At 43.6% G+C, this 25,670-nt stretch overlaps 1 protein-coding gene across 7 annotated transcripts; it reads left to right on the forward strand.

Moving 5' to 3' along the window:
• Positions 1 to 1,293: 1,293 nt before the first annotated feature.
• znf831 (zinc finger protein 831) lies at positions 1,294 to 14,318 on the forward strand. Of its 7 annotated transcripts, none has more exons than XM_035520449.1 (5): positions 1,294 to 1,419; positions 2,589 to 2,761; positions 4,732 to 9,429; positions 12,226 to 12,341; positions 12,864 to 14,318. In XM_035520449.1, the coding sequence occupies exons 3-5, from the start codon at positions 4,779 to 4,781 to the stop codon at positions 13,632 to 13,634; spliced, it is 5,538 nt and encodes a 1,845-aa protein (XP_035376342.1). In that variant the 5' UTR covers positions 1,294 to 1,419; positions 2,589 to 2,761; positions 4,732 to 4,778; the 3' UTR covers positions 13,635 to 14,318. The 7 variants fall into 7 exon arrangements, 6 of the variants coding, with proteins under 6 accessions (XP_035376342.1, XP_081561756.1, XP_081561757.1 ...); XR_014119406.1 differs by lacking the exon at positions 1,294 to 1,419 and adding an exon at positions 11,468 to 11,538 and having other exon boundaries at positions 2,369 to 2,761; positions 12,864 to 12,885; XM_081705630.1 differs by lacking the exon at positions 1,294 to 1,419 and adding an exon at positions 3,635 to 3,689 and having other exon boundaries at positions 2,372 to 2,761.
• Positions 14,319 to 25,670: the final 11,352 nt, after the last annotated feature.

The following is a 25,670-nucleotide window of genomic DNA, read 5'->3' on the forward strand; positions in this document are numbered from 1 at the left end:
TGCCGGACGGAACGTTTTCCATCAGGAGGTATATTTTTGAAGGATTTGGACAAGAGCAAAAAAAAAAAAAAAAAAAAAAAAAGTTTGATGACAGAGAAAAAAAAAAAGCCCGTGCATGGGTCCAGAGTCAGCGTCACAGCGTCAGCATCCACCCACGCGCGCTCCGCGAGCTTTACGCTTCCTGCGTGTGCCATTTCCCTTACGCAAAACCCTCCAACCCCACAACGACAGAAATCACACTAGAGAGAAGATCACTGCCTTTGAGTTTCGATCATATCAGAACGATCATAATCGTTGCAACAGACCCTCGCCTTGCGCCTGGTGCCAAAAGAAGACTTCATGTATGAGCTCTGGGACGACTGCAGTTACCATGCCAACATGAACCCTTGTCTCTTCCGAGGACTAGTGTGGTGTTGCCTTGGAGACAAAAAAAAAAAAAAAGTCCACAGACTCTAGGCCTTCTTGTGGAATTTTATCACAAACAACTCACTTCTCTAGCTTTTTGTTTTTCATAGAGTTTGCAAGTTTCTTGCCTGATTGCATTATGCTGTGTGCATGGCCTCTTGATAGGTATATTGTTTGGTAGGTGTATATGTTTGAAACAAAACCCATGCTGGTATTATAAATGTCATTTAACTTGCCAATATCAATTAGAATTATATGGCTACTTAGACAGTACGGGGCCCCTAAAGTGGTGTAACCTCAGCAAAGTGAAAAATGTTCGCAGTTATGTTGTACAAACACACTGGAATTTTGCAATCAAAATGGTCCATAAAGTGTCTGCGGGGAGTATAATCACATGACCAAACAGGAGTCAGAACAAGAGCTTGAGAGATTTGGATAAAGATTTACTGTCAGCTCATGGAAACCATGCGATCAGTTGGACACAGAAAGGAAATGTTTCTGTTAAAGCTAATGCACACAAAAGAGTCAAATAACTGCTTGCTACACACAATAAAAGACAGTAGCGTGCTCTCTGAAGTCAGAGTGTAACCAGATCTTGGGTTGTAGGCAGACAGCAGGCAGAACAAAGACGAGGCCTACAGTACTGACAGCACTGGGGCGTAAACTGCACCGGCTTCGTGCAGGACCTCTGAACCATGCAGTTATACAAATGCACTCTGGAAAGCCACGCAGGTTCTGGTCTGCAAGAAAGCAGAGCACGGGCGTGCATGAAAACAGCACGCTTTGAAGTGCAGAACGTGTGCAGGAGTGTGTCAGAGGTGTGTCACCAGCACAGTTGCTAGACAGACGAGCACTTCAGCCCTCAGCAAGGCTTATGTGCAGGAGCAAAGCAGGATTCATCATCACATTATGTTCGTGCATGACTTATTTTCATCAGCCGTTGTTCATTTTTAGGTGTGATAATGAAAAACGAATGCACTCTGGATGTTTGTGGAAGGATCACACTATGTAAAGGTAAATACATTTTCTGGAGCCAAATTTGCAAATCTCAGAGTCAAAATCTGAGTCAGATAAAGTGTGATTCACCAGTGCTAACTGCTAATGACCATGATGAAGTTATCTGGACTAGAAAGATTTTTCTCTTTATCTTTGTTTCTGAGCCCAGTGTCACTGCAGAGGATCACAATTGATATGTTCTGAATTCTTCTTTTTTTTCAACAACATAAGACACAAAATGAGAGTTGATTTCCAAGAAGAATCATCCTCAAAAGCAAAGGTTGTTTTCTGTTTCTGTTTGTGCCTTTAAATCCTCTTTCATTCTTTGTTCTTAGATGTAAGACTCTACCTCCAGCCCAGTCTAGAATTTCACAACAGCTCGGTCATGGCCACAGATGGTGCCTCACGAGCTTTAGAAGGATGACTAAATGTTGGACTCTTTCAGACTATTTTTTTGGCCTTTATTTTTTCTCAGTAGAGGCTTATATTTCTGAAAACTGAAAAAAGAAAAAAAAAAAGGAGAAAAAAAAAACACAACCGCGCATGTTTTACACCCACGCTTGCTGCACTACACCTCTCTCTGTGTTTGTTTGTGTAGATGTGTGTGTGTGTGTGTGTGTGTGTGGGTGAGTGTGTGGGAAACTGAGGGAGTAAGGCGCAGCCAGAGCCAGAAGTCAGGTACTGACTAACAACACTGAGTGAGGCTACCAGTAAACGCAAGAATATGTGTGTCTGTGCGTGTGTATGCATGTATGTCGTGCGTGCGTGTGTGTGTGTGTGTGTGTGTGTGTGTGTGTGTGTGTGTGTGTGTGAAATGTTCAGTTTGAAGTAAACCTGCACATTAGTACACTTCCTCTTTTGAACGTGGATTCTGTTGTCACTTTCAGTTCTGTGTTCTCAGTCCCCCCCCCCCCCCCCGCCCATCTGCTGTCTGTCGATGACCATCACACACTGTTCCACTCACTCCATGTTTCTCTATCTCTTCGCATGAACGCTTGACTCAGGGAATCTTCAAAGTCTTGCCACTCTCTTTCCACCCTGTTTTCTCTCTCTCTCTCTCTCTCTCTCTCTCTCCCTCTCTCTCTCTCTCTCTCTCTCTCTCTCTCTCTGCATTTGACTTTCCTCTCTTGGCTCCACCGTCATCCACTCGCATTTGCATGAATGACGTTGTGTATTTCCTTCATCAGTAAAACCAACGAGTAGAAGCAGAACCAGAAGTGGAACAGGGCCTCACAAAAAGGCGAGGGTGACACCCACACCCCGATCGTCCTCACCGTGTTCCTGCCGAACTCTCTGCTCTCCTCCGGCGGGTGGAACTGGCCAAGCAAAGTTCAGCATTTACAACAGGTGGTGAGTTCCAGTGAGTACCGCGCAATGACTGTCTCAGTGTACTTTGCTCTCAGTGTTGTAGTTGCACTGAAACCTCCTGATGGGCTACGGTGATAGGGAAGCCCTTCACAGGCATGGTGGTTTGTCTGAAAGGAGATAGCGTTTAAGAGAGAAGTGAGAGATACTGTTTCAGTAGGATATTTATGGATCTGCCTGTCAGGAAGAACACTTTTATTGTGCAAATATCGGTGTAGGAAAATGAACACAGGAGGCAAACGCCACAGGATCATAAAATAGTACAACATGGCTATGTGTTATTTTGAACTAGTTAATGCATGAGATGTCTGTGTTAGATTTTCAATGCGATATCTGGATGATATCTGGACAGTATAATACGAAAAGAGGACTCAGGGAAAAGGCATCAGTTTTCATTTTGGAAATAGCACTGCAGAACACAAATAGCTCTTATAGGCAATTTCTGATTTGTTATACACACACACCATTTAAAGATCCTCTCAGCATCTTTAATGTAATTTAAAGATCCTCTCAGCATCTTTAAAGATGGCTGACTCAGCACGCTGAGCTTTGAGAATAGGGATGGCTAAAGTTAGATTCTCTCGAGACTTTAACTGAGATGTAGTTAATGAAATAGAAATAAAATACTAGACAGGATTTTAAAAAGCTGTTTTATTTAGACCATAATCATAATATCTCAATCTCAATTGCCTTCCCACTCCATGAACTGTATAAGTGAACTACAGATGGCATGAAGGCATCACCTTAGTCTAGCGTAGTAAACGGGGACGCATCTGGAATTCAGTGAGTCACTCAGTGCTTCAGGATGTCTGTAGGCAAATCTACTAAAATGGGTTGGGTAACAATATCATTGTTGTGTATCTTCCAGGAATGTTTGGCTTCCAGTGAAGCTTACAACCAATGATAATGATAATGAACCATATGTAAGTATTAAAAATATAATTAATTAAAAAGATTTTAAAAAGATAATTAAATAATTGACAGAGGAAGACGATCATTACAGATATTAGTCAGATAACAGTTTCACTAACGGATAAAAAAAAACTCAGCTTTGGTAACCTAGCTATTATACGTTTCACAAAGAGCATTTTTATACCACTGCCATACGGATCAGTACTGGCCATACAGATATAGTGGTTACATTTAACTTAGAAGTATTTAATATCCTATTTATTGCATCTTAATTATTCAATAATTGTCTAAGTATAGGCTAAATAATTTTTTAAAATTGTACAATTTAGACAATTTAGACTAATTTAGATAACTACTATATACGTAACATCAGAACCTTGTGAGAATATTGTCTACAAAGTTAACTGTGAATTTTCAGCTAAAATGGAAGGCAACTTGGAAGCTGACTAAAATATGCAAGTGTGTGCACATTGGAGTCGGCACTACGAGCCTGGTTTGTTTGTATGAGGGCCACAGTACCCTTCTCAGCCCGGAGATGAGTCACAGTCACAACACACTCTCTACTTACTGCCTTTGATTACATCTCTATGGTTGTGCAGTATGCAAATAGCATCTGTATGTTTACTGTAAATGAGTGATTTTTATTAGCCCTCCTGCTCCTGTTCTCAAACACCTTTCTAATTCAGTGTGCTTTCATTAGACATTCATATTAGAAGAAGTTTCGGTTTTGCACCAGCTGGTGTACAGCCCAGCCCAGTTAATTTGGTACAGTACAGTTGGACTCACCAGACTGTAATATATAATCATGTTCTAATGACTAGTCCCTGTCACAAAGCTCTTTATGAGTTCTCTGATGGTTTGCACATTTTGTCTCGTGAACCTTCCCTGTTCTGGGTAGTGGTGCTGATTCTCTGCAATACAGAACATATAATACAATCCCTTATATCTTTTGTAAACTGGTTTCACATTACTTGCATTCCTGTTCATACGGGGGGGGGGAGTGTTTGATCCGGTGTAGCAGAGACCTGATAAAATCCACATTTCCTTTCATAGGTAATTAGCAGGCTCCGTTGTCCTGGCACGACGAGGGCGCCGTTACCATGGCAACTGGCAAGCAGGGCTTTGTGAGAGCTGCCGTACCTCAGCACTCGGTCTCGGCACAGAGAGAGGGAGAGATGCATGTCCAGGCCTCACTAGCTGCCATGTACATCCAAGCAGTGCCTGGCCTGCCCGCGGCCGTGCAGGACGCGGGCGTCATACCCCTGTCCGTGCCGATGATGTGCACCAGTCCGGCGGTGCCGTTACTGACACTGCACTTGTCCGGCAGCTCGGTGTTGCAACAGCAGAGGCCTGATGCTCCAGCAGCCTTAGCCAGGCCCAAGGCAGCGGGCAAGCACGTGTGCCCGCACTGCAGGCGGGACTGCCTGAAGCCCAGCGTGCTGGAGAAACACCTCCGGTGCCACACCGGCGAAAGGCCGTACCCCTGCACCACCTGTGGAATCTCCTTCAAGACGCAGAGTAACCTCTACAAGCACAAGCGCACGCAGGCCCATGCCCGCCTCTCCAGCGAATCAGGGAAGGGCACTTTCAGCAACCAGGAGAGCACCGAGAGCTCGAGGGAGACCTGCTCCAGTCTGGAGTTACCGAGTGGCGACCCTGCTGAAGTCGACGAAGGCGATGCTGTCGCCGCCGCTCCGACGATGGTTGCTCGGGTCGGCTCGGTGGAGGGGAAGGCAGGGTCCGAGACGGAGCAGACTGTGGAGGTCGCGCTCCATGCTTCACCAGCACACAGACAGCAGGATTCCCTGAACCCTGCAGGCCGACAGGTGCCGCTATCATCCGAAGGCGTAAATGAGGCATCTTCTACACAGACGGACAGCCCAATCAGAGCACCGTTGACTCCAAATCGCACGCCTCTTCAGAGGCAGGAGGCTCTCCTCCCCAAGCTGTCCCGGGGGAAGACTCAAAGTCATGGCAGCACAGACTCGGGCTTCAGCGAAGGCAGTGAACCGAGCTTCACCTCCAGCCCTGGGGCTACCTTACACGACCTCAGCATGGAATCTTTGGCCGAGTCTAGTATGGAACTTCAGGAACCTGGAAGCTCCAGGATACCATCAGATGTGAGCCATGATGATGACAGAAGCAAAGTCTCCATTCAGGAGAAACAAAAGCTGGAGGAGCACATCTTGAAGCTCATATCTGACAACAGCATGCTAGTGGACGATAAACACCTGCTGAACGTCCGTCCCAGGAAGACAGTGCTGTCGAAACAAGGCAGCATTGACCTTCCCATGCCTTACACTTACAAGGACTCCTTCCATTTTGAGATGAGGAGCAGCAAGCACCCGGTTTCCAGTTCACAGAGGCAAGACAGAAGAGGTAAGGCCATTTACAGTTCCGTGCCCACGCAGTACTCCATCAGCTTTGAGCATGCCCCGCTAACCCGAAGCAGTTCTTTGCCATTCAGCATGGGCATCCAGAACAGCGAGAGGACGGCATCACCTCGCCAAGGAGGCAACATCCCGCTGAGCAGGAGGTGTAGCGCGGGGAACATCTGCACTTTCACATCCGTGGATCAGAATCCACCCGGCCATCGCTTGCTAGTCAGACAGGCGGCGGTGGACTGCCTGATGGGGGCAGAGGTCTCACCCATGGAGAGAGGCAGTCACGGCAGCCTCAGCTCTGATGGAGACTGCCCTGACACCGCAGCGGAGTTGGTCGCCAAAAGGTGCCGCCGGAAGAAAGCGCAGAAGTTCGCTTATAACAAGTGGTACATGTACGGCGACGGGACGTTCAAGAAGCTCTATGACACAGAGACGGGCAGCTCGCAGAAGAGCAGGACGGCGACGCTTAGTGTGGAGCAAACAGAAAGCCAGGGGATTCAAGCAAGCCAGCAGAGAGAAAGCAGTTCCACCGTGTCTTCCTGCTCTGCTGCGTGCCTGCCCCCTACTGTTAACGTGCCCCCGGCACGGACAAGCAGTCAAGTTATTTCCTCCTATGTACTCCTGCAGAGTCACTTGATTAATCAAACAACACAGCCATTGCAGGCTGGACTGTCCAATCAGAACACAGCTCCACTCTCTGACAACGAGACGGGTTGTGTGAAAGGAATGGAGGAAAAAAGCAAAAGAGCGGAAACGCAAGTATCAAGTCTCATCCCTTCGGAGAGGAAGAAACAAAAGACAGAAGATGAGCGTTCTGCATTGAATGAAAACACAGATACACAGACGAGGCAGCAATGCACGTTCACCTCTGGAAGCCGTCGGTCAAACCCCAGCATGTGTGATGTGACGAATCAGTCCTTGCAGTCGGTATGTGGTAGTCTGCTTGAGAGTTCAAGTGCAACAGGACTGCAGAAGGACAACAGGTTAAACCTTCACAGACAGGGCAGTCTGACCAGTCTGCTTCCTCCAAATCAGAGGCAGCTCCTTTCTAAGAGGCACAGCTCGCCTCTTTTTGTGGCCCGCGAGAGTGGGACGTCCAGGTGTCCCTCTGCATCCTCCATTGACTCTGCCCCTCAAGCCAAGCCCAGCTTCCTGCCCATGTACCAGCTCAAGATCCCATGTTTCACAGATGGAGCTTCAGATTCACATCATCGCAACCCTGCTTTGCCCAAACCGTCTTTAGCAAGCTACCAACCTGCCCGGCAGGGTCTTCACAAAACAAGCTCTCCGTCTGTTCCACAGTGTCAGTCAGCTACGGAGGTCGTGTCCCTTGGACAGGAGCATCAAGGTACTCTGACAAAGGCAAGGACTATGAACTCTCTTGCATGCAAAGGGCAGGGTGATCATGCATTAGAAAAACCACAGACACTGCATCAGCCTAGTAGTTACACGTCCATCATTTCAGCTACAGCCACACCAGTCTCGTCCACCCCGCACAGCAGACCTGCTATCACGCCAGCGCAAACTCAGAGCACACCGTATACCATCCACGGCATGTCAGCAGGTCCTGTATCATCAGTCCTGAGTCAGCCCTGTCAAACTTTCACACCCCTGGGGCACAATCAATCTGTCACTGTTAGCACAACACACAGCACAGTCTCATCACTGAGTCACTGTTCCACGGCAACGAAAACCAGCCAAAATTACACTGCGACTATGGCATCACTAGCACAAAACAGTCCTGCCACAGCTGTAGTTATCTCGAAGAAGCCAATGGACACACATGCGCCGGTGTGTCAGAGCTCAACGGACAGTGCCCCTCTGGGGATAAGTCACGCTGAACTGCAAGGATGCCAGTTTGAGGACAAGATGTTATTAGTGAATGACTCATTGCAATCCCTGGCTCAGGACACGTTTTATGTGCGAACGGCAGACCTCCAGATCATCATGCAACTCATTTCGGATGAGCAGTTAGCCCTGATAGAGCCAAAGATCGAAACACAGGACTGTAATCTACATGGAGGTCATTCTTTTCCCCACCAAGATTCAGAAACTTCTCAGCCAGACACAGTCCAAACAAGTGTTTCACAGGAAATACATAAGCATTGCTCAGACCACATTGTAACACAACCGTGTGTGTCGGAGAGTGACACGAACAGTAGCACATTCAGCAAAATTCTGGACATAATACCACTGTCATCTGCAGCAACAGAGCTTCAAAATAGTGCAGAAAGTGCAAAAGATGCTCATGGCAGACATCCTGAAAATATTTACTTAACAAAAACTGGGCCAAAAGGGGTTATTTCAAGCTCTTGTTCAACGACAGCACATTATGTGTCAGCTCCACCAGATAGCAGGGCAAACCTGTTAGGACAACAGTGTAAATTGCAAAAGACCGGTGTTGTGGCAAAAGAGTTGGAAGCTGCCGGGTGTGGGGTTACCATTACATCATATGCTAAACAAAGCCCTGGTGAGACACTGGGAGAAGCAGACAAGCCCACCGCCGAACCAGGGAGTGGACCCCAGTCCCACAGCCCTTCTGCCCACGGCTCCAAAAGCTTCTCAGTGTCCACAATTAGAGAAGGGAATCGAGATGCCACGGGCAGCCCAGGAACTGTCCACGTGCCTGCGGTGTCTCTCAGCAGGCCTGAGGCACCCACGGAGAGAGCACCTAGGTCATCCGTGGAGAAAGTCCCATTTTGGCCAGACATTACTGTTTTATCTGACACATGGCAACCAGAAGTTCGTCAGCCTGTGCTGACGACCGCGGGACAGCACAAGCCACACCATCTGCCATCAGCCACGTCCACGTCTACGTCTACGTCTACGTCTATAGAAGGAGAGAGAGCTGAGACCGAGGCAGGAGCGACGTGTGTCTTGGGGGAACCGCGGCTCACACCTGCCTCCTTCTCACCGGCTGCTTCAAACCAAACGGAGCTGCTCACTGCAGCACAGCCGAGCCAGCTGAACCCCTGCCAGGGAGCACATACCTCTCCCGCTCCCGAGAGAAAAACCGCCTCCGGAAGTGCATCGGTCCCTGTGGCATGCCAACAGCAGCCTTTAAGTCAGAGTGGTGCCTGTGGATGGGACGAGTCCAAACTGGGCTGTGAGGCGCAGGGAAATGAAACCTGCAGTCCAGGCCAGGCGTCCGGACAACATTTATCCCAGCGAGCCTGTTGTGCTCAGAGACCAGCAGTTATCTGGAGTAACGGAGAACAAGGGAAGACGCTGACAGCCAGGACTGCACAGGCGATCGCTGTTCGTTTCAGCCCACGTAGGCCAGTGTCCAAGGGTACCCGGGAGGAAAGGGTTAAATGTGAAAAGAACATTGGAGCAGTGGGCCATGGCAATCAGGATTCCTGCTCAGGTAAGCGCTAAACTTTGTTCATCCGAGGAAGTCTCCTGACCACAGTTTAGGGTCAGTGCTTGTAGAAAATCTATAAATCAGGACACGTTTTAGGGTTCTGGGGGCCTTTTGAACTTTCGAACAGTATTAGTCTTGGTATTCTATAAATTCTTTTAATCAACTTTAGCAGACTAAGCAGAACTGAAACATTATACATGCTGGTTGCTTATTCTCAGCATGTGATAAGACATGCACCCAATTTCATGTGGTTAGACATGCACACAGCTTCATAGTGACTGGTGAAATGTTAACGTGCCAACCTTTTGCCATATTGCAACGTTGAGCGGTTAGAAGGCAGATGCGTGCGTGGAAAAGAGTGAGTTTTATTATATGTACATGACATAAATACTGAACATGAGGAACAGGGGAAAGTAATGAGGGCATTCAAACGAGGGGCAGTAAAAATGGAACCAAGGATCCAAACAACAACAAGGAAGAAACACAAAACAAAGCTACGAGACTGAGAAAGCACAGAACCAGGGAGGCTAAGGAGGGTGATCATGGCACATGTGGACAGACCCGAAGTGAATCTGGTCACTGAATGTGAACGTATGTGTTCCGAGCCAGTGACTAAACATGAGTGTGACTGCATATATCCACAAGGTGGAGACAATGGATTAGAATTAGACTTGCTCTTGGTTAAACAAATCCAAATCAACATTCCAAGCCTAATAATCATGTTTTTGTTTTTTTAATCATTATCATGTAACACAACACTGAAAAAACAAATATATATTTTCTGAAAACCCCCCTTTATTACAGTGTAATTGCCAAACTAAATAATTAAGGGACTAGTTTCATGAAAGCTGGCCAATACCTTATCCCACCGAATGTACAATAAATGTGTCAGACTTTTCGATATAATTTAAATGTTCCCAGTTGACTTCTAGTTCCATTTTTTTTTCAGCTGCCCATTCCAGTAAAATGTGATACCTTCCTTATTCCAAGATCAGCTAAATGCAAATAATTCCCAGACAAAAACATTGTTCATTTATGAACCAGCTCAGTGTTAATATTCCAAGTAATATAACATGTATGTTATTATCATAGCAGTGTTTAGACGTTATTAAAATCTGTCCAATTAGAAACCATCTTTAAAGCCATCTTTAATAATCAACTTTTTGGTAGAGAAGTAAAGGTACCAAGACACTGTTTTGAGCCTCAAATTATTTATAAATCACATCCTTTGTGATTTATAGTTTCATTACATTATTTTTCCTTAGTTACTTTTCCCTTTTTTTTCTGCCACTCCACACTGACCTGCCATTTACTACTTGATTATTCACAGTCATTTAATATCAGGAAAACATTTAAACCTTTTACATCCTGACAGCAGTAACTGTGCCCTGTGGTTCTCCAAAGAGATTCCCTTTCAATAGGTCAGAGGTCACAGGAATTAGTCACAATAACAAATATGGGAAAAGTCAAAGGTCAATCAGAAAGGCTCAGAATAAACAAAATGTCTTCTTTTCCTGATAAGCCTGATTAGTAAAAACATTATTCAATCTGGACCAAAGTTTTGAATATGTTCATCTAAGAAGCCCTCTGTCAGTTTCAAAGCAAACAGCGGCCTCTTTCAGATTAGTGTCCACCCACATTTCTTATCTGCTTTTTTATTTATTTATTTTTTAACGAAGCTTTAATTGATCAAATATTTCCCAGGAAGGAACAAGGTGGGCCAGGGGCTTTTGGTGGTCTCCAGAAAGTTGGACCCCCTCAGAGCACAAACCAATGTCAGGGGATTTTTACACCTCTCTCCATTCCAAACAACTGACATGTGATCTGAAATCCAAGTGCAGCCTCCAAGAGTTCTCTAAGACCTTAGTAGCATGCACAAGAGTTCTGCCAAACAAAACACACTCTGGAGGATTTGACCAAATGTTTTTCATCAAGCCAATTATTTCTATATCTGTAATATACTGGGCCACATGTTAGTCTGTGTATAGGTAGAAACTGTAAAGCTGTAACTGTGTTTTCTTCATTTGGGGCCTGTTTTCAGTGAGCCACATGGTGGAGGAGTCAGAATAACTAGAACATCTACATGATGATACTTTTACTGTCCAAAGGAAGGTATTTGTCGTATTGTTTTTAAAACGTTAGATTGTAACTTCATTTAGGCGATGTTAACAACATAACAAAGAATGCTTCACATCTAAACTTTGAAGACAAATCAGCATTCAGAATGGTTTTAGGGAGATTTTGTAAAATGTTTGCTTTTAGACTTACAGACAGGGGCAAAAATTTACCACCATTGACTTCTACAGGGCACCATGGGGTATCATTCCGGGGCTTCATTTTTCCATTACATATAATTCTAAAACCAAACATTTGACAAAACACTCAAACCATAAATGATTATGAATGATAAATAATATATGTTTTGAAACGTATCACAGTGGTATTCCTTTAATATAAATACAGCTGTGTCTATCTGTGTGCTTGCTACATATGTCATATTGCTTAAGTAAGTCTAACATTAAAATCTTCCAGTGAGCTATGAGTTGGCTACAGCTGCATGTTCCCTTTTTTTCTGAAGTGCTAAAATAACCTTAATCACCCTTTAATTACATCTCTACATGTCCCGGCTCTCGCCAGGTAAAAGCTTTCTGGTTCTTGGAATTCAGCCTTCATAGTATATGTAGAGTCAAATACCTCAGGGAATCTGGGACAAGCCGAGACCCAGAACAGCTTCTGCAAGCTGTGGAAAGCCTGACTGTCCTCCAGAAAAACAGTATTCATTTATCGTTCTTCCCTCAGGGCCTTGGCTGTGTGGTTCTCTCCAAAGCTGGCGGGCCCACTGGGAAGCTGGGACGGGGCTCCAGGGATGGGCGCCCCAGGAACCCAAGACCCAAGAAGAGGAGAACAAAAGAGAGGTGAGTTAAGAGAGAGAGCAGGTAGCGGGAAAAGGGGAGTTGGGTGAGCTTCTTCGGCTGGAATACTCATGTAGGAAATTATACACTGTATCAGGGAAGAAGCTTTAAACATTAATGGGTTGGTTTCCTAGACATAGAACAAGTCTAATCGTGCACTATTTTTCAGTGTCAATCATAATTCACCATTGAAAGTCCTTTCTAGTTTAGGGTTAGGACTAAAGGTAAATTGCCAAAAGTGCTTAAAGTTTCTCCAATAATTTCTACCAATGTCCTTTTTGTATATAAATTGTGTATACATTAAAACCTTCTGAAGGGTTTATTTTATAGGATGTAATGTTTTTTATATTGGAATTAATTATTGGAATATTGGAATATTAATTGGAATGGAGATGTGTGAATTTTAGGAACAGGAAAACTAAAGAGAACTAGGAGAGAACTAAAGAGAGCTAAGCGGAGAATATCATTTATATGACATTCATCATGCTGTAACTTCATATATATACACACATATATTCCAAACAGGGGACAACAGGCCCTGCCAGAGTCAAGCAGACAGCAGTGAACCCTCGTCCACACCTTACCCAGACTGTGACTAATGTCTGTCACAACACATCACAACCTGCACAGCTTGACATGTCTAGTGTTCCTCACAATTATACTCCAGCTCTGTGTGGAGCAACAACCCTTTCCCGTGATATTCCTGCTCCTTGTCAAGGGGACTGTGCTTCTCTCATCAACTCGGAGCAAGTCAGAGTTAGCGGCAGTGCCGGTGAGAAAGCGGCTCAAGAACTAATCAGCCAGAGCACAGTGAAGGAGGGTGATGGAGTTCCTTCAGGATGTCACAAGTGGTTTTCATCATTACACCCAGGGCACAATGACCCATCATGTGGACATTCTTCCTCAGAAAATGTCATCCAGGAGGAAGTTCCAAAAGAAACTCATGTGAAGAACTCTGCAGTTCAGACTCCATCGAGGAGATCACAGTTACCAGAACACAAAACGGACAGGACAGCAGAATTGAGTATATCGACCGAACCCTGCGTGACATTAGCACCTTCTAACACTGCAACCTGCGAGGCAATAAATAACACGCCTGCAGATCCCAACTCCCCATGTCCAAATCTAAACAATAGCTTTGCCACACACTCTAAATTAACGCGTGTGTCCATCACACACGGTAATCCGACAGAACCTTATGCATCACAGTGTCATTTGGGTGGTGGCTACGTGGATGTAGAAGGAGCCTCCAGCAGTAGTGATGATGAGGGAAAACTAGTCATAGAACTTGAGTAGAGACACACACAGGTGCTGATGCTCCGTAAACTTCACACTTTGTTTTATGTGTCTTGGGCTCCATTTTTGTTTGTCCATTCATCAAATCGAAATCTCTCTGCATTTCTGCAATATAGTGCTAACACCCACCTGCAAATGCACCTGTGCAATGAATCATGCAACACTGTACACTTTAAAATAGTTTGCCCACTACTTGATTAGGGGATCTGGGTGAATGTGGTGTACAGTAACCACACAGGAATGTATTTAGCTACCAACCTCCTGTGTGTGATACAAAATTACTCAGCTGCAGAAAACAGGAAGTAGCTGCACGAATCTACATTCTCATGGTCAGTGGGATTCTACAGGCATCAGTCATCAGTACATTAAAGATCACATGGATATGAATATTCAGCAGCATGGTAGCCTATAGCAGTCTGGCAGTCATCTCGGTCTCTTATTGCCCTTTCCTGTCACTTGCTTTGTTTTAATAGGTTGCTGTTGAATATGAATTAATTAAGCAAATGTCTGTCATGTACAGCCTTGTCATATGTGAACTTTGCAACCTGTTTTCTAAGGTGCAGCTTGTTGACAATGCGGCATACAACAGAATATGAATTAATTCAGCGAAAATGTCTGAAAATGATCATTCCAATATTGTGATCAGCAAACATTTATGCTTCTAATAAAATACACAGTACATACTCTGGCATTTTAAGTTCTTTTAAGCAACATAACTCAAGATCTTTCTGAGGATTTATGTGTAGTCGAGTGGTATGTCACCCAGTTTAAGACATCTTAATGCATGAAATAGTATTATAGTAAATTCATATAGTATAGTACATTCTATGAACATAAGAAGCAAGTTTATGTGGGCAATCTAGTCTATGTGTGTAGCTATATGGGTAGCTCCAGGAACGGACACCTTGAGTTGCCACAACAGGTAACCACCGATATTAATGACAGTAAGAGAGTAAATAAATATCAACTTCCCGCGCATCAACCCAGTACGCTGCGACCCGCGTAGCAAAACCGGATTTCGTGTGCAAATTTGTGTGCGTTTTCTATGTGCTGCCGCAAAAAAAAAAAAACAAAAAAAAAAAACGGCTATAAAGACTAGATGCTATATGCTGTTGTGAATAAAAAACAACATGTTGTGTGAACTGCAAAACGTGGGGTGAAGATCACCGATGCAACAACATCAAACTTTGCTCTACATTTGAGGCTACACCATACATGCGCTGCACACAGAACGGTGAGTCCGTGCTTAAGATATTATATAAAAGGAATCTGAACTGTGAGACACTGAAATCTTGATATCTTTTTAAAACTTTTTAAAATTTGAGAGACTCTTATTGCATATAGAATAAAGACACCGGGACCCTGATGTACAAAGGAGTATTGGATACACGGCGCACAGACACACTGTATGTTTGTGTGATAATAAAGTCTACTGCCATGGCTGGCGCTACTGAACTGGCTCTCACCTAACGTCTTCCCTTCCTAAGACAGTATTTACTCAAGTTGCCTTTTTTTTTTTTTTTTTTTTTTTTTTTAATAAAAATAATTTATGCTGTTAAATTTAAGATTTAAAATGAAACCATAATACTCTTGTAACAGCTGTGAACCTCTAACAATTAACTTGTATGTATGGGTATTAATTAGTCTTGCTGTCTTTTAATTCAGAGAGAAATGTCATTCCACTAGTCTTATGGGAGGGCAAGACACCCTTCCATTTCTGGTGAGGACACAAGGCCCCTGGGGTGAGTGAGTCTGTACAGGCTGAAGCGTGCATTTGACCGATGGTGTAGGTAGAGGCGGGTTTATAGCGGTAGCTGGGAGCAGCTTGAATTCTGGCAAATCTTGGTTCATGTCCTCAGCTGAGTGTCTATTAGAAATGGCTGCTCTATAGGTAAATTCCAATGGCTCAGCTATTTGCAAATCCACTCTAGTTTTACAGCAGTAGGATCCATCCACTTCAACTAGGTATGAGCGTGGTGCCATTTTTGTATGCAAATTCTAGATTTCCACACTCAAGTGCGATCTCCTGGAAACAGTTTCATTCTCACCACATCTCCAATAGCAAGTTCAAGAAGATCATGTGCAGACTTATCATATGTGAACAACCTGTTTTCTAAGGTGCAGCGTGTCGACAATACTGCATACAACACGTGGGCAACACATGACTCCAACAGAGGTAGTGCAGAGTTGAACCGATGTCCATCCAACACAGGTAGCGCAGAGTTTAACCAATGTAAATCCAACACAGGTAGCACCGAGTTTATCCGATTATCCATAGAGGACGAGTTACTTACAGTAGACTTTATTACACAACTCTTTTTTTTGGTGATTTTAACAGCTGACTCAGCCTTGCCATTGGCTTGTAGATGTCTCAGAGAGGAGGTCACACATTCGAGCTCCCACTGTTCTGCAAATCAGCTGAACCCCCAACATGCAAACTGAGACCTGTTATCCATAATCACCTGATCTGGGATACTACAGACAGCAAATTGTGCTTTACAGCTTTTGATTGTTTCACCCAAGAGATCTGGAAGCAGGTCAGTCTCCCAGAAGTGAAAGGAATGGTTGACAAGAAGAAGGAAAGTTTTGCATCCATACTAATATTAGTCCATACACATAATCCGCCAGGGTAATGGGGGAAGATCACAGGAAAGCATGGTCTCTTTCTGCTGTATGATGCCATTGCTGACACACTTTGGATGCCTGGCTTATATAGTGTATCTCAAGCTTTCCAGTAGTATGCATCAGCCCCAGTGTGTGTGGAATGGATCAGGGTCAACATCTCTGCGCAGAGATACTTTGGAATGATGACCATCTGGCCCTTAAGCAGAATGACACTGAGTTCATCTTTTCATGTCCAAAACTCTCATATATCCAAGCTTGTCCAATCTTTGCACTTAATCATTCATAACAACCTCTTTAAGTTGTTGATTCTGTGTGGGCCGTGAAGGTAAGCAGGCACTGGTCAGTCACGTTGAGATAATTGGAATTGATGATGTACTCCAGATTGTAACGTTGTGCAGTAAGGAGGCGAACGCATGTACGGAGAAGAGCGAGATTTATTAGGGGCAAGTTTAGAGTTGTAATTGTTTGAACAGTCCAGGGTCATGTAGAGTCTGGAAATACATGATATACTAAACAAAACAAAATATATGATGACAAAAGGGAAACTGGCTATAAAAAAGAGGCTAGGAACAAATGAAGGCTAGAATTAACCCACGGCTAGGCATAATGAAAAATTAGGAATTACAAACAAGGGTTGGATTTTACACATGGAGGCTATGTACATGACATTAGCTCGGACAATACACAATGACCAGCCAACAAACAGGGAACAAGACAGGGTTTAAATACAAGTACTAATAAGAATTTAACAAGACACACATGCTGCAAAAGAAGGGCAGAGAAAATGAAACACAGAAGCAAGACAAATACATGAGACAGGGTAACCATGCCAACAAGGACGCTAGGAGGGGCCAAACGTGACACAAATCAAGATGCGCTTGTTCCATGGCACAGACCGAACTTCCGGCACTGTGGCCCCACTCAGGCACTGAGGTACATTTCTTGATCAGGCTTGTGTAGCACCTGAAGGCTGTAATACTGTAGAATTAAGAGCATTCTATGGAGGTGACTTGGCTTTATCGTCATGGGTTTGGACATGTCGTATTATTGCAGGACTGGGGCCAATGTAGCAAGGCACTTTATTTCTTAAACCACTGTGTGAAGCTTTGGGAGCCAGTGCCAGACTTGGACTTTGGTGTGTTTGTCTGTCAGTCTCTTTAGTGGCTCACAAAGCTCAGAGAGTCCAGGCAAAAATTTGGCAATATTTGTAACAAATCACACAAACCGTAAGCATCTGAGGGCATGGGAATGTCCATCATTGCTTTTATTTTCTCTGGGTCTGACTTTAAGCTGTCCACTGACAAAACGTGATCTAAAAATGGACCACCGCTACTTTGAATTGGAGTTTTTTTTTTACACTGATTCTGAGTTTGAGCTCTTTGCAGTGTCTAATGAGGGCAAACAGCTTGTTGTTGTTATCATGGCCAACGTCCAGCTCTGAAGCACCACACATGACAACTAGGATGTCATCTGCTTTAGGTTCTGCACCACCAAGACCTGCCAGTAGTTCATGCTGCATCCTCTTGTGTACCTCTGGGGCAGTGGAGGTGCCGAAAGGAACCGCTGCATCCTCCCCCAAGTCTGCACTGAAGAAATGTATCTCTCGCATCCACCAACGTGAAGACTTTGGTTGTGGGAAGGTTACATACCACATCTTCAAGAATGTAATGTAGAGCATTCGATGATAGACTTTATTGACATACGGCCCATGCAGAGTTGAAGCTTGTATGGTTTCTTAAAAATTAATATATTGTTAATCTACTCAGTGGACCATGTAGCATGGCCATTGGCATACTAACAGAGCTGTGATTTAACAGCAGTCTTCAAGGCAACTGTGACCTTTCTAGGGACATGTGTCTGCTTTATGGATTCGTCCAAGCCAAAGTTCATGTTGCCCAGGACTGATTCAGTCAGGCCATAGAAAACATCATGGAACACAGTCAGGAGCATCTCCTTACTCAGGACAAAACATTCCGACTAGATGGGACTGTGAACTGAACACAGGCTACATGCTCACATGTGGCCTCTGACAGGAGTGGCAGTCAATCTGTCTTGACTCCAATTTGTGCATTTAACCATGCACAATAAATCTCATTGTAAAGATTCCAAGCAAGAGCATGAACCTACCAAAATGTGGCTTCAGTTGAACATTTCTTGGAAGTAATGGAGCTTTTGGCAAAAGTCTTGTCTTATCCTTAAAGCTCATTACATGACATGTGGTTCCTGTGTCTGGTTGGCATTACTGAGATCTGTTCTAGATTTGACATACCACTGTTTACCTTTTGCCCATATTGAGCTAGCGTGTTCACTGGTATATAGCTCTTTACTCAAAACATCATTTGAAACCAACTTAGTCTCATCATCCACATGTAATTTGCCATCCAATTGCTTTCTTTTGCTTTTCAAGCAGACTCTAGCAAAGTGGTTGTTAGCGCCTCGTGCCCTACATTGTTTCTGGAAATGCTAGGTGGCGTTCTGTTCCAACTGAGTGATTGACGCGGCACTCTCAGGAGATCTGTAGCTGATGATGGGTTATCCAGTTGCTGATTTGCACAATCTAGAGGTGGATTTAATTCTTTTATCAGTCAGTTCTGCCATTCTGCATGTTTCAGCATCAGCTGGCACTCTCTTAGCAGCTACCTCCATGTGTTCTCATTTGCAAGGCCCAGTGCTATTTTGCTTCTCAGCCATGCTTGCATGTAGCTGCACTTTGTCAGAAGCATGTGCCAAAACTGTCAATTGGCTCGCCTTCCCCCTGTTTCCCCAACGGTCCAAGATGCGTTGGTCATAGATGTCGTTTTTCACCGGTGTAAAATACTCCTCTAGGGTGTTGATGATACATTCTCAATATGTACATCCTGTCTGGCACCAAGCATGGCAGACGTGAGTGCTGTAGCATTGTGGAAGCCCTAAAATGACTGAATAGACTGCTTATCAACTTCCAGACTGAAAACATTTCAGTCTCACGGGAAAAAAAGGTGTTCTAAAGCATGGCACACACACTTCCCCACGATTGTCCAGATCTGTGGCTTGACTGATGCTTTTTCAGGCCTTTGCACTTGAAGGTATTAGGGAGATCTAGGTTTCTTATGCTCTTCAAGTACTAGACTGATAAGGAAAATGAATAGGCGGCATGCTATTATAAAGGTATTCATTTTCATCCGGTCTGAGTCGAATTTGTCTAAGTCTGAGAAAAAAGGTTTTGATAAGAGGTAGGGTGCTGTCCAGAATCCGGAATTCCTCTTTGATGAGCAAAAAATACAATGAGAAGAAAAGGTTCTGTTGTCTTCTTTTACAGTAAGAGTCACATCCACATTCTTACCTTATGTCTGTTTTCTTCTGCCATCTTAAGACAAGGAAGAGCAATATAACTGAAATCGAACTGATCCATAGCACAAATAAGCTTTATGCAAGAGCTTTGAGTTAAATAGAAAACGTGATTAAGATGTTGAACATAATAGAGAAGCTAATTATGGTTAACTCATTAACTATGTGGGATTATGAATATCCTCTCGGTGTGTGTGTGTGTGTGTGTGTGTGTGTGTGTGTGTGTGTGTGTGTGTGTGTGTGTGTGTGTGTGTGTACATCTGTGAAAAAAAAACAAAGAACAAACCAAAACCTCATCCCAGCTGATGCATGATGGAGAGGATATAACAGTTGGGGACTGCTTTAATATCTCAGGTCCTGGACGGCTTGCATTCACTGAGAGAATAATGAATTCTGAGTTTTATGAGAAACGTCAACAGTTAGAACATCTGTCTGTGATCTATATGACAATAATCCAAAGCACAGGAGTAAGTAAACAATATTGCAGCTCAATCTGCAGAAATTATGTGTTGTAGAATGGCCAAGTCTGAGTTATGACCTTTCAGATTGTGTGCCAGGAGCTGAAGAAGGCCGTTTAAGCAAGAGCGTGAAAAACGGATATAAAAACTGCATAAACTGAAACTCAGGAATTTATAAATTGAGGAATATGCCAACATGCTTCCTGAATGCTAAGCCTGCCTGAACAGGGCTTCGATGTCACAGCGATTGGCTAAAGTTGCCAGTAAAGGAGCTTCAGTAGCCTTTATTATTTTAACCATGTGTTCAGTCAAGACGTGTAAAATGATGAGTATTGAGTGGTTGCTATACGTGACTTTGGCACAGCTGCCGTGACAGCCAGTAAACATCTCCGCACATGCTCCTGTACTGCTGAGAATAGAAAATCAACGATGAACAGCCAGGCATCAGTGACTACATATCCCAGGGATCATTGCGTTAGCACAGCCTTTAGGGCTCCAGGCCCTGTGTACCTTATGGAAAAGTTCATGAAAACAACCACAACATAAAAATCAGTGTTTTCTGGTTATAAAACTACTCTGGGCAGCAGGTCAAATGTGGCAGACAATGTGAGTCTGAGGAACACAATTACATCATTGACATAATGCTTATCACAGCCCTTATAAGTGAATTGTTATAATACTTTCAGCATAAGTGTCCTGTTTCAAAATGTTTGCCATATGGAAAGTTGTGAGAAAAAGGTTTGTGAATCATTTGAAATAATTTTCACTAATGCCTGAATATATTTCACATATATCAACTTGTCCTCATCTACATTATAATAATATATAATATATTTTGTTTAACTGACTGCGATTTTAGAGTTTCATATCTGTGATAAAGAAGAGGTATTCAGTATCATTAATGGAAAGAGTATGTGAAGCCTTGAATTTAGCATCCAGTGGACCCTCATCTACTGGCAGGACCCTCAGCTGAATGCCTTCTGTTAGCTGTTAGATGCTGTTTTTCACCCAGTCCTACATGGAGAACTGTTTGTGTTCATGCATATGTCTAAGAACATTTTTGGAAGGTTTGCTGGAGATCATTTTTTTGGAATTGGTCTTGATCATCTTACAACACTGAACTACTTCTGTTTGAAATACTCTTTTATATTGTAAAGTTTAAACAAATTAACAAGTCAGATTTGGTTTGGCTGATGTTATTTAAAATTATGCGTTATCAGTTAAATGAAAAGATGTCCAAATGAATAGATTTTAATGTTGCAAAGTGGGGAAGAGGCAGATATATTCAGTGATATCATGTGAAAACAACAGAAGAAAGTAAAAAAAAAATGTCATCAAAAAAGAGAAAAACCCCTGAGCTTAAATGATTCCATACAAAGTCTGAGAAGTAGGCAAATTTATTGTAACCACATTCATGGCTTCCTGTGTCTGTGAAGCAATGTGCCCCTCCCCCCGTGGTTCAGGGCAGAAAGAGAGGGCAAAACTCAGAGAGCCCACTGCTGCCGAAGTGAGATCTACAAAACCACTAAGCTGAATGCCTGCCACTGGCCATGCCTGGTGCCACACAGCAGGGGACAGCCCACTGGGATCGGGAGTGCATTCCATGGGACAGAACAGAAAAAGCACAACAGCTCCTCGAATTACGGAATCCGAACCTCACTGACCTGGCCGTCCCCTGGCTGCCCAAGCCTGCAGGCTGAGGGATTACGTAGGGTGACAGTGCGCCCCGCTCAGCACAATCAAGGCTACTTGTCTGTCATTGCTTCCTAAGTATTTCATCCATTAATCAGCGCTTGTGCTCTGTGCAATTAATGCATGGGTCCATGTACATGTGTGACAGAAACATGAGAGAGAGAGAGAGAGTGAGAGAGAGAGGGAGAGAGAGGAACCCAGACAGACAGAGGCTAAACAGAGAAGATGAGAGAAGGGTCAGTGAGGTGCTGTACAGGCCAGGTGGGATTTGTCTCTGCTGAGGGTCTTGTCTAGGAGGTCCATCCTGGAGCCACATCTTGACCTGCCATCTGACACTGACTGAAAGGTTCTTTTACACACCCACCCCCTAATTGGATCAGACCCGTCTATCTGAAATTGGCCCTGGGGGTGAAGGGTGGAAACCCATCAATAAGAGTCGAGGCCTCATCTTACAACAAACATATCCAGTTATTAGCTTCTTCCATCCTTGGCTGAGGATTTTGTATGGTGGCCTACGTCATCCTGTCCATTATCTCTTCCTGCAAGACTGAGATCTTACAATACAGTGTGAGAAACAGCCTGTGGGAACGCCCAGAGGTACACGGGGCAGATAGGTCAGTACCTTGGGAAAACACCCGGACTCCCCCACCCCCGTTATTGATCACATGATCCATTAAAAAGCGATTACTACTCTGGCCTGGAAGGTCATACTTCAAAGTTGTGACGGGTCACCTGAAGCACTCTCGTTTCGCTGGGACTGAACACCTGTTTGCCTTCATACTGCAGTGAAAATCAGAGCTAAACCACATGGTGATTTACCTGTAGGCCAAGTCGCTCAGTGCAGGAAATCCTGTCCTCTCAACCATCTCCTGGCCTGAAGGGAGACAAAAAAGCGACAAAAAGTCAAAGAGAGAAAGAGAGGAATGTAAAATTAACAAAGTTCCTTATCTTCATGGAAAGTGTGATTTATTCTGATTTTGTCATGAATTAGTCATATGCATGATTACCTCTTAGCAGTTGTAAAAGAGTTTCAGCTGACATTATCTAGGTAACTGTACTTTTTAGAACTCATCTTACGTAAGGAATGAATTAATTGCTGCCAGACTGCTGAGAACCTCAGTAGTATATAAGTACATGGAAATCGTAGGCTAATTCTGTGCCTGTAGGAAGCTTACTGGTACTGGTATATGTTATCACTGTAGACAATGTACTGTTCTTTCAAAAGCAGACAAATGAAAAAAAGCAGAAAATACCCTCATTTGTTTTTTATGATAAAAATAATGTCTTTAGCAGTTATTATAATAGTGCAAAACGGTGATGTGGAGATTTCACCATTGAAAAGTGACTTCTGGACACCTGTCCAGAATCTGACTAAAGGGATGGACTGTTCATGTTCTTGAGGCAAGAAAATCGTCTGAGCAAAGCCTCTTTCCAAGGTGTTAATCATTTCAAGGATCTTGTATCCCTGAAGATATCCTTAATCCCCTGAGGATATCCCCAATCCCCTGAGGAAAGCTTCAGACTTGTTCATGTTTTATCTGAGGAGGCTTACCATCTATAAACAGTTATTTACTGTAGCTAAATTAATCTACTTATGATGACAGGCACACCAAGAAATTCAATCATACTATTTGCTGAAATACTTCAAAGCCATCAGGTCATATTTCTTCATTTTGACTGCTAAAATACCTTTGGATTACTAAAGTGCCAGGAAATGATAAAGTTAAACAAATGTTAAACAGACGGCAGTAGGTGTGAGGTTTTTAGCAGTAACTTTGGCTTTCAGGTAATCTTGAGTAAAGACTCAATATTACCCCACAGTTTGGCCTTTGTATGCTGTATAGCCACATTTAACAAGCTGAATGTTAAAATTGCAGCAGAACATCTTCTTAGTTAAATTATGAAAACTATTTAAATGCAGTCTGTGCAAAATGGGATGTTATTTTGTTGTTGTTCACGTGTATAGCAGGAAAAGTTAACATATTTCTTTCTAAGACCAGAGAGACTCATAATCAAAGCAGAAAACAAGAAGTAAAACGACCCATCAGACCTGCTGTGAACGCTTTAGAGTCAGGAAGTGAATGGGAAAATGCTGTTTCCCTCAAATATTGCCTTAGACCTTCCAATTCCAACACGTTCCTTCAGTTCTTGTAAAAACCAAAGGCCCACTGCTGTGAACCAAATACAATCAGCGGTGTGCGTCTGTGGATAATGTTCCCATATCACATAACATGCAGCTAAACATTCCACTGTTTAGCACCTGGGCCACATAATGAGAAACACAGCCGTGTTTCATTTACACCTACAGGGTCAAATAGCTTTCATATGTACAGTTACCCCATTTAACAGACAGTTCTGTGCAGAGCAATTACCATAGTGCTTTGTTCTTTCCATGGAGAAAATATGGAGACTTATGAAGGAATTACTTATCTCTGTTTCAGCTGGGCATTTGTATGCAATGATCAATCATTTTCCAACTATAATAAAAGATCTTTGGGTACAAACACAATGCTCCTTCTTCCACAAAAGGGAACCCAGAATTCTGCAAACGTCTGCTTGCCTAGTTTTGAACTAATTCCTTAAATATTACACCAATCAGGGTTTCCATTGTAGACAGAAGTCAGTACCAGATATGGTTTCCAAAATGCATTCTGTGGTACAGTGGGGTTTCATGTCTTGTGTCATGTAGAGATTATGCAATATATGCTATAATACGCAATATCACGAGAATTCATGTTATCAAGAGTTGTGTTGCTCTTGGAGATAGAGTCATATTCAATCAAAACCTTTAATGATGTTACATTTTATAGTACAAACTCTCACGTTAAGAAAATATCACATAGTAACTTCTAAGAGGTGGATATCCTTTGACCTCAGACAGTTCTTTTAAAAAAGGCCAGTTCCGTAGAAGGGGGCAACATTTGTTTTCCAGACATTTCAAATTTGACAGTTAGCCTCCAAGACTGGAGCTTTGGAGAGCGCCTTGCTGAGGTCCAGGGCTTGTGCTACCCACCAGGGGCCCCAGCACAACTGTTTTTTTCAGGATTAATTTCCCAACAAGATGAAGGCGGAATGGGGATTTTAATCCCCTGCTTTGGATTCCCATGCCTCTGGGTGACTAGGTGACTCTTCCACTGTTCATCGCCCTCCTACGCCGTGTTTTCTGTTCAAACAGGATGAAGACGGTAAGAAACCAAACCCCCACTGCCGCTTCAGTTAGCAAATTAATAAAGATTTTTGGCTCTTTTTTCAATGTTTACACTACTCTACAGCCATGTTCCCTGCTTGTGTACAAAATGAAATTAAGCACGTTGAAATTTTAGGTAAATGTATTTTTAATGAGTTTCATTGTACAGTAAGAGCATCAGTCTTCTGTAGATGTAAGCTAAACTTTCAGCACATCTGAGCTCGCCTCTCACGAGTCACGTGGTTTGGCCCGCCGTGTGCAGTGGGAGGATCTTGTTTGTTTATTTGTAGCCACGCCTGCACACACCTGCACCTGGTTAGTGTTTTGTCTTTGTGTTTTTAAACCCCTGTCAGTGTGTGTGGTGCTGTCGGTCGTTGTTTAACTTCGTGCCGTTTAAATGCTTGTTGATATTGTTAAACGTATTCACCGCTTGTGTTCTATGTGAGTGCCGTTGTCTTCGTATGTCAATAAATATCTGTCCACGTCGATGGAGTCTGTACGTCCTGCTCCTTGCCCTGCCGCACTCACATGAGCAGGAGCAGGCAGCGATGTAGAGGTAACCACCACCTGCAGTTTACATGCAAGCGTGTAATTTCTCCGATTCACAACTGCACCAACCGACAACTGCGCCAATGTAACGCTGAGATGTTGAAGAGAACATCAATCTCGTGTATGACTGCCATGCTAAATTGTCAGCGAATATTTAGACAAGCAGAGGCATCTGGGTTGCAGATGAATGGAAGCTAA

This window comes from Electrophorus electricus, chromosome 22, assembly GCF_041902795.1.
Source record: "Electrophorus electricus isolate QZ-2024a chromosome 22, ASM4190279v1, whole genome shotgun sequence".
Taxonomy (NCBI): Eukaryota; Metazoa; Chordata; class Actinopteri; order Gymnotiformes; family Gymnotidae; genus Electrophorus; species Electrophorus electricus.

Excerpts from the sequence above, each read along its gene's own strand:
- znf831 (XM_035520449.1), top strand. The coding sequence starts at position 4,779 with ATGGCAACTGGCAAGCAGGGCTTTGTGAGAGCTGCCGTACCTCAGCAC. Across the intron at positions 9,430-12,225 it reads CAATCAGGATTCCTGCTCAG|GGCCTTGGCTGTGTGGTTCT; the intron begins GTAAGCGCTAAA and ends TTCTTCCCTCAG. Across the intron at positions 12,342-12,863 it reads AAGAGGAGAACAAAAGAGAG|GGGACAACAGGCCCTGCCAG; the intron begins GTGAGTTAAGAG and ends TATTCCAAACAG.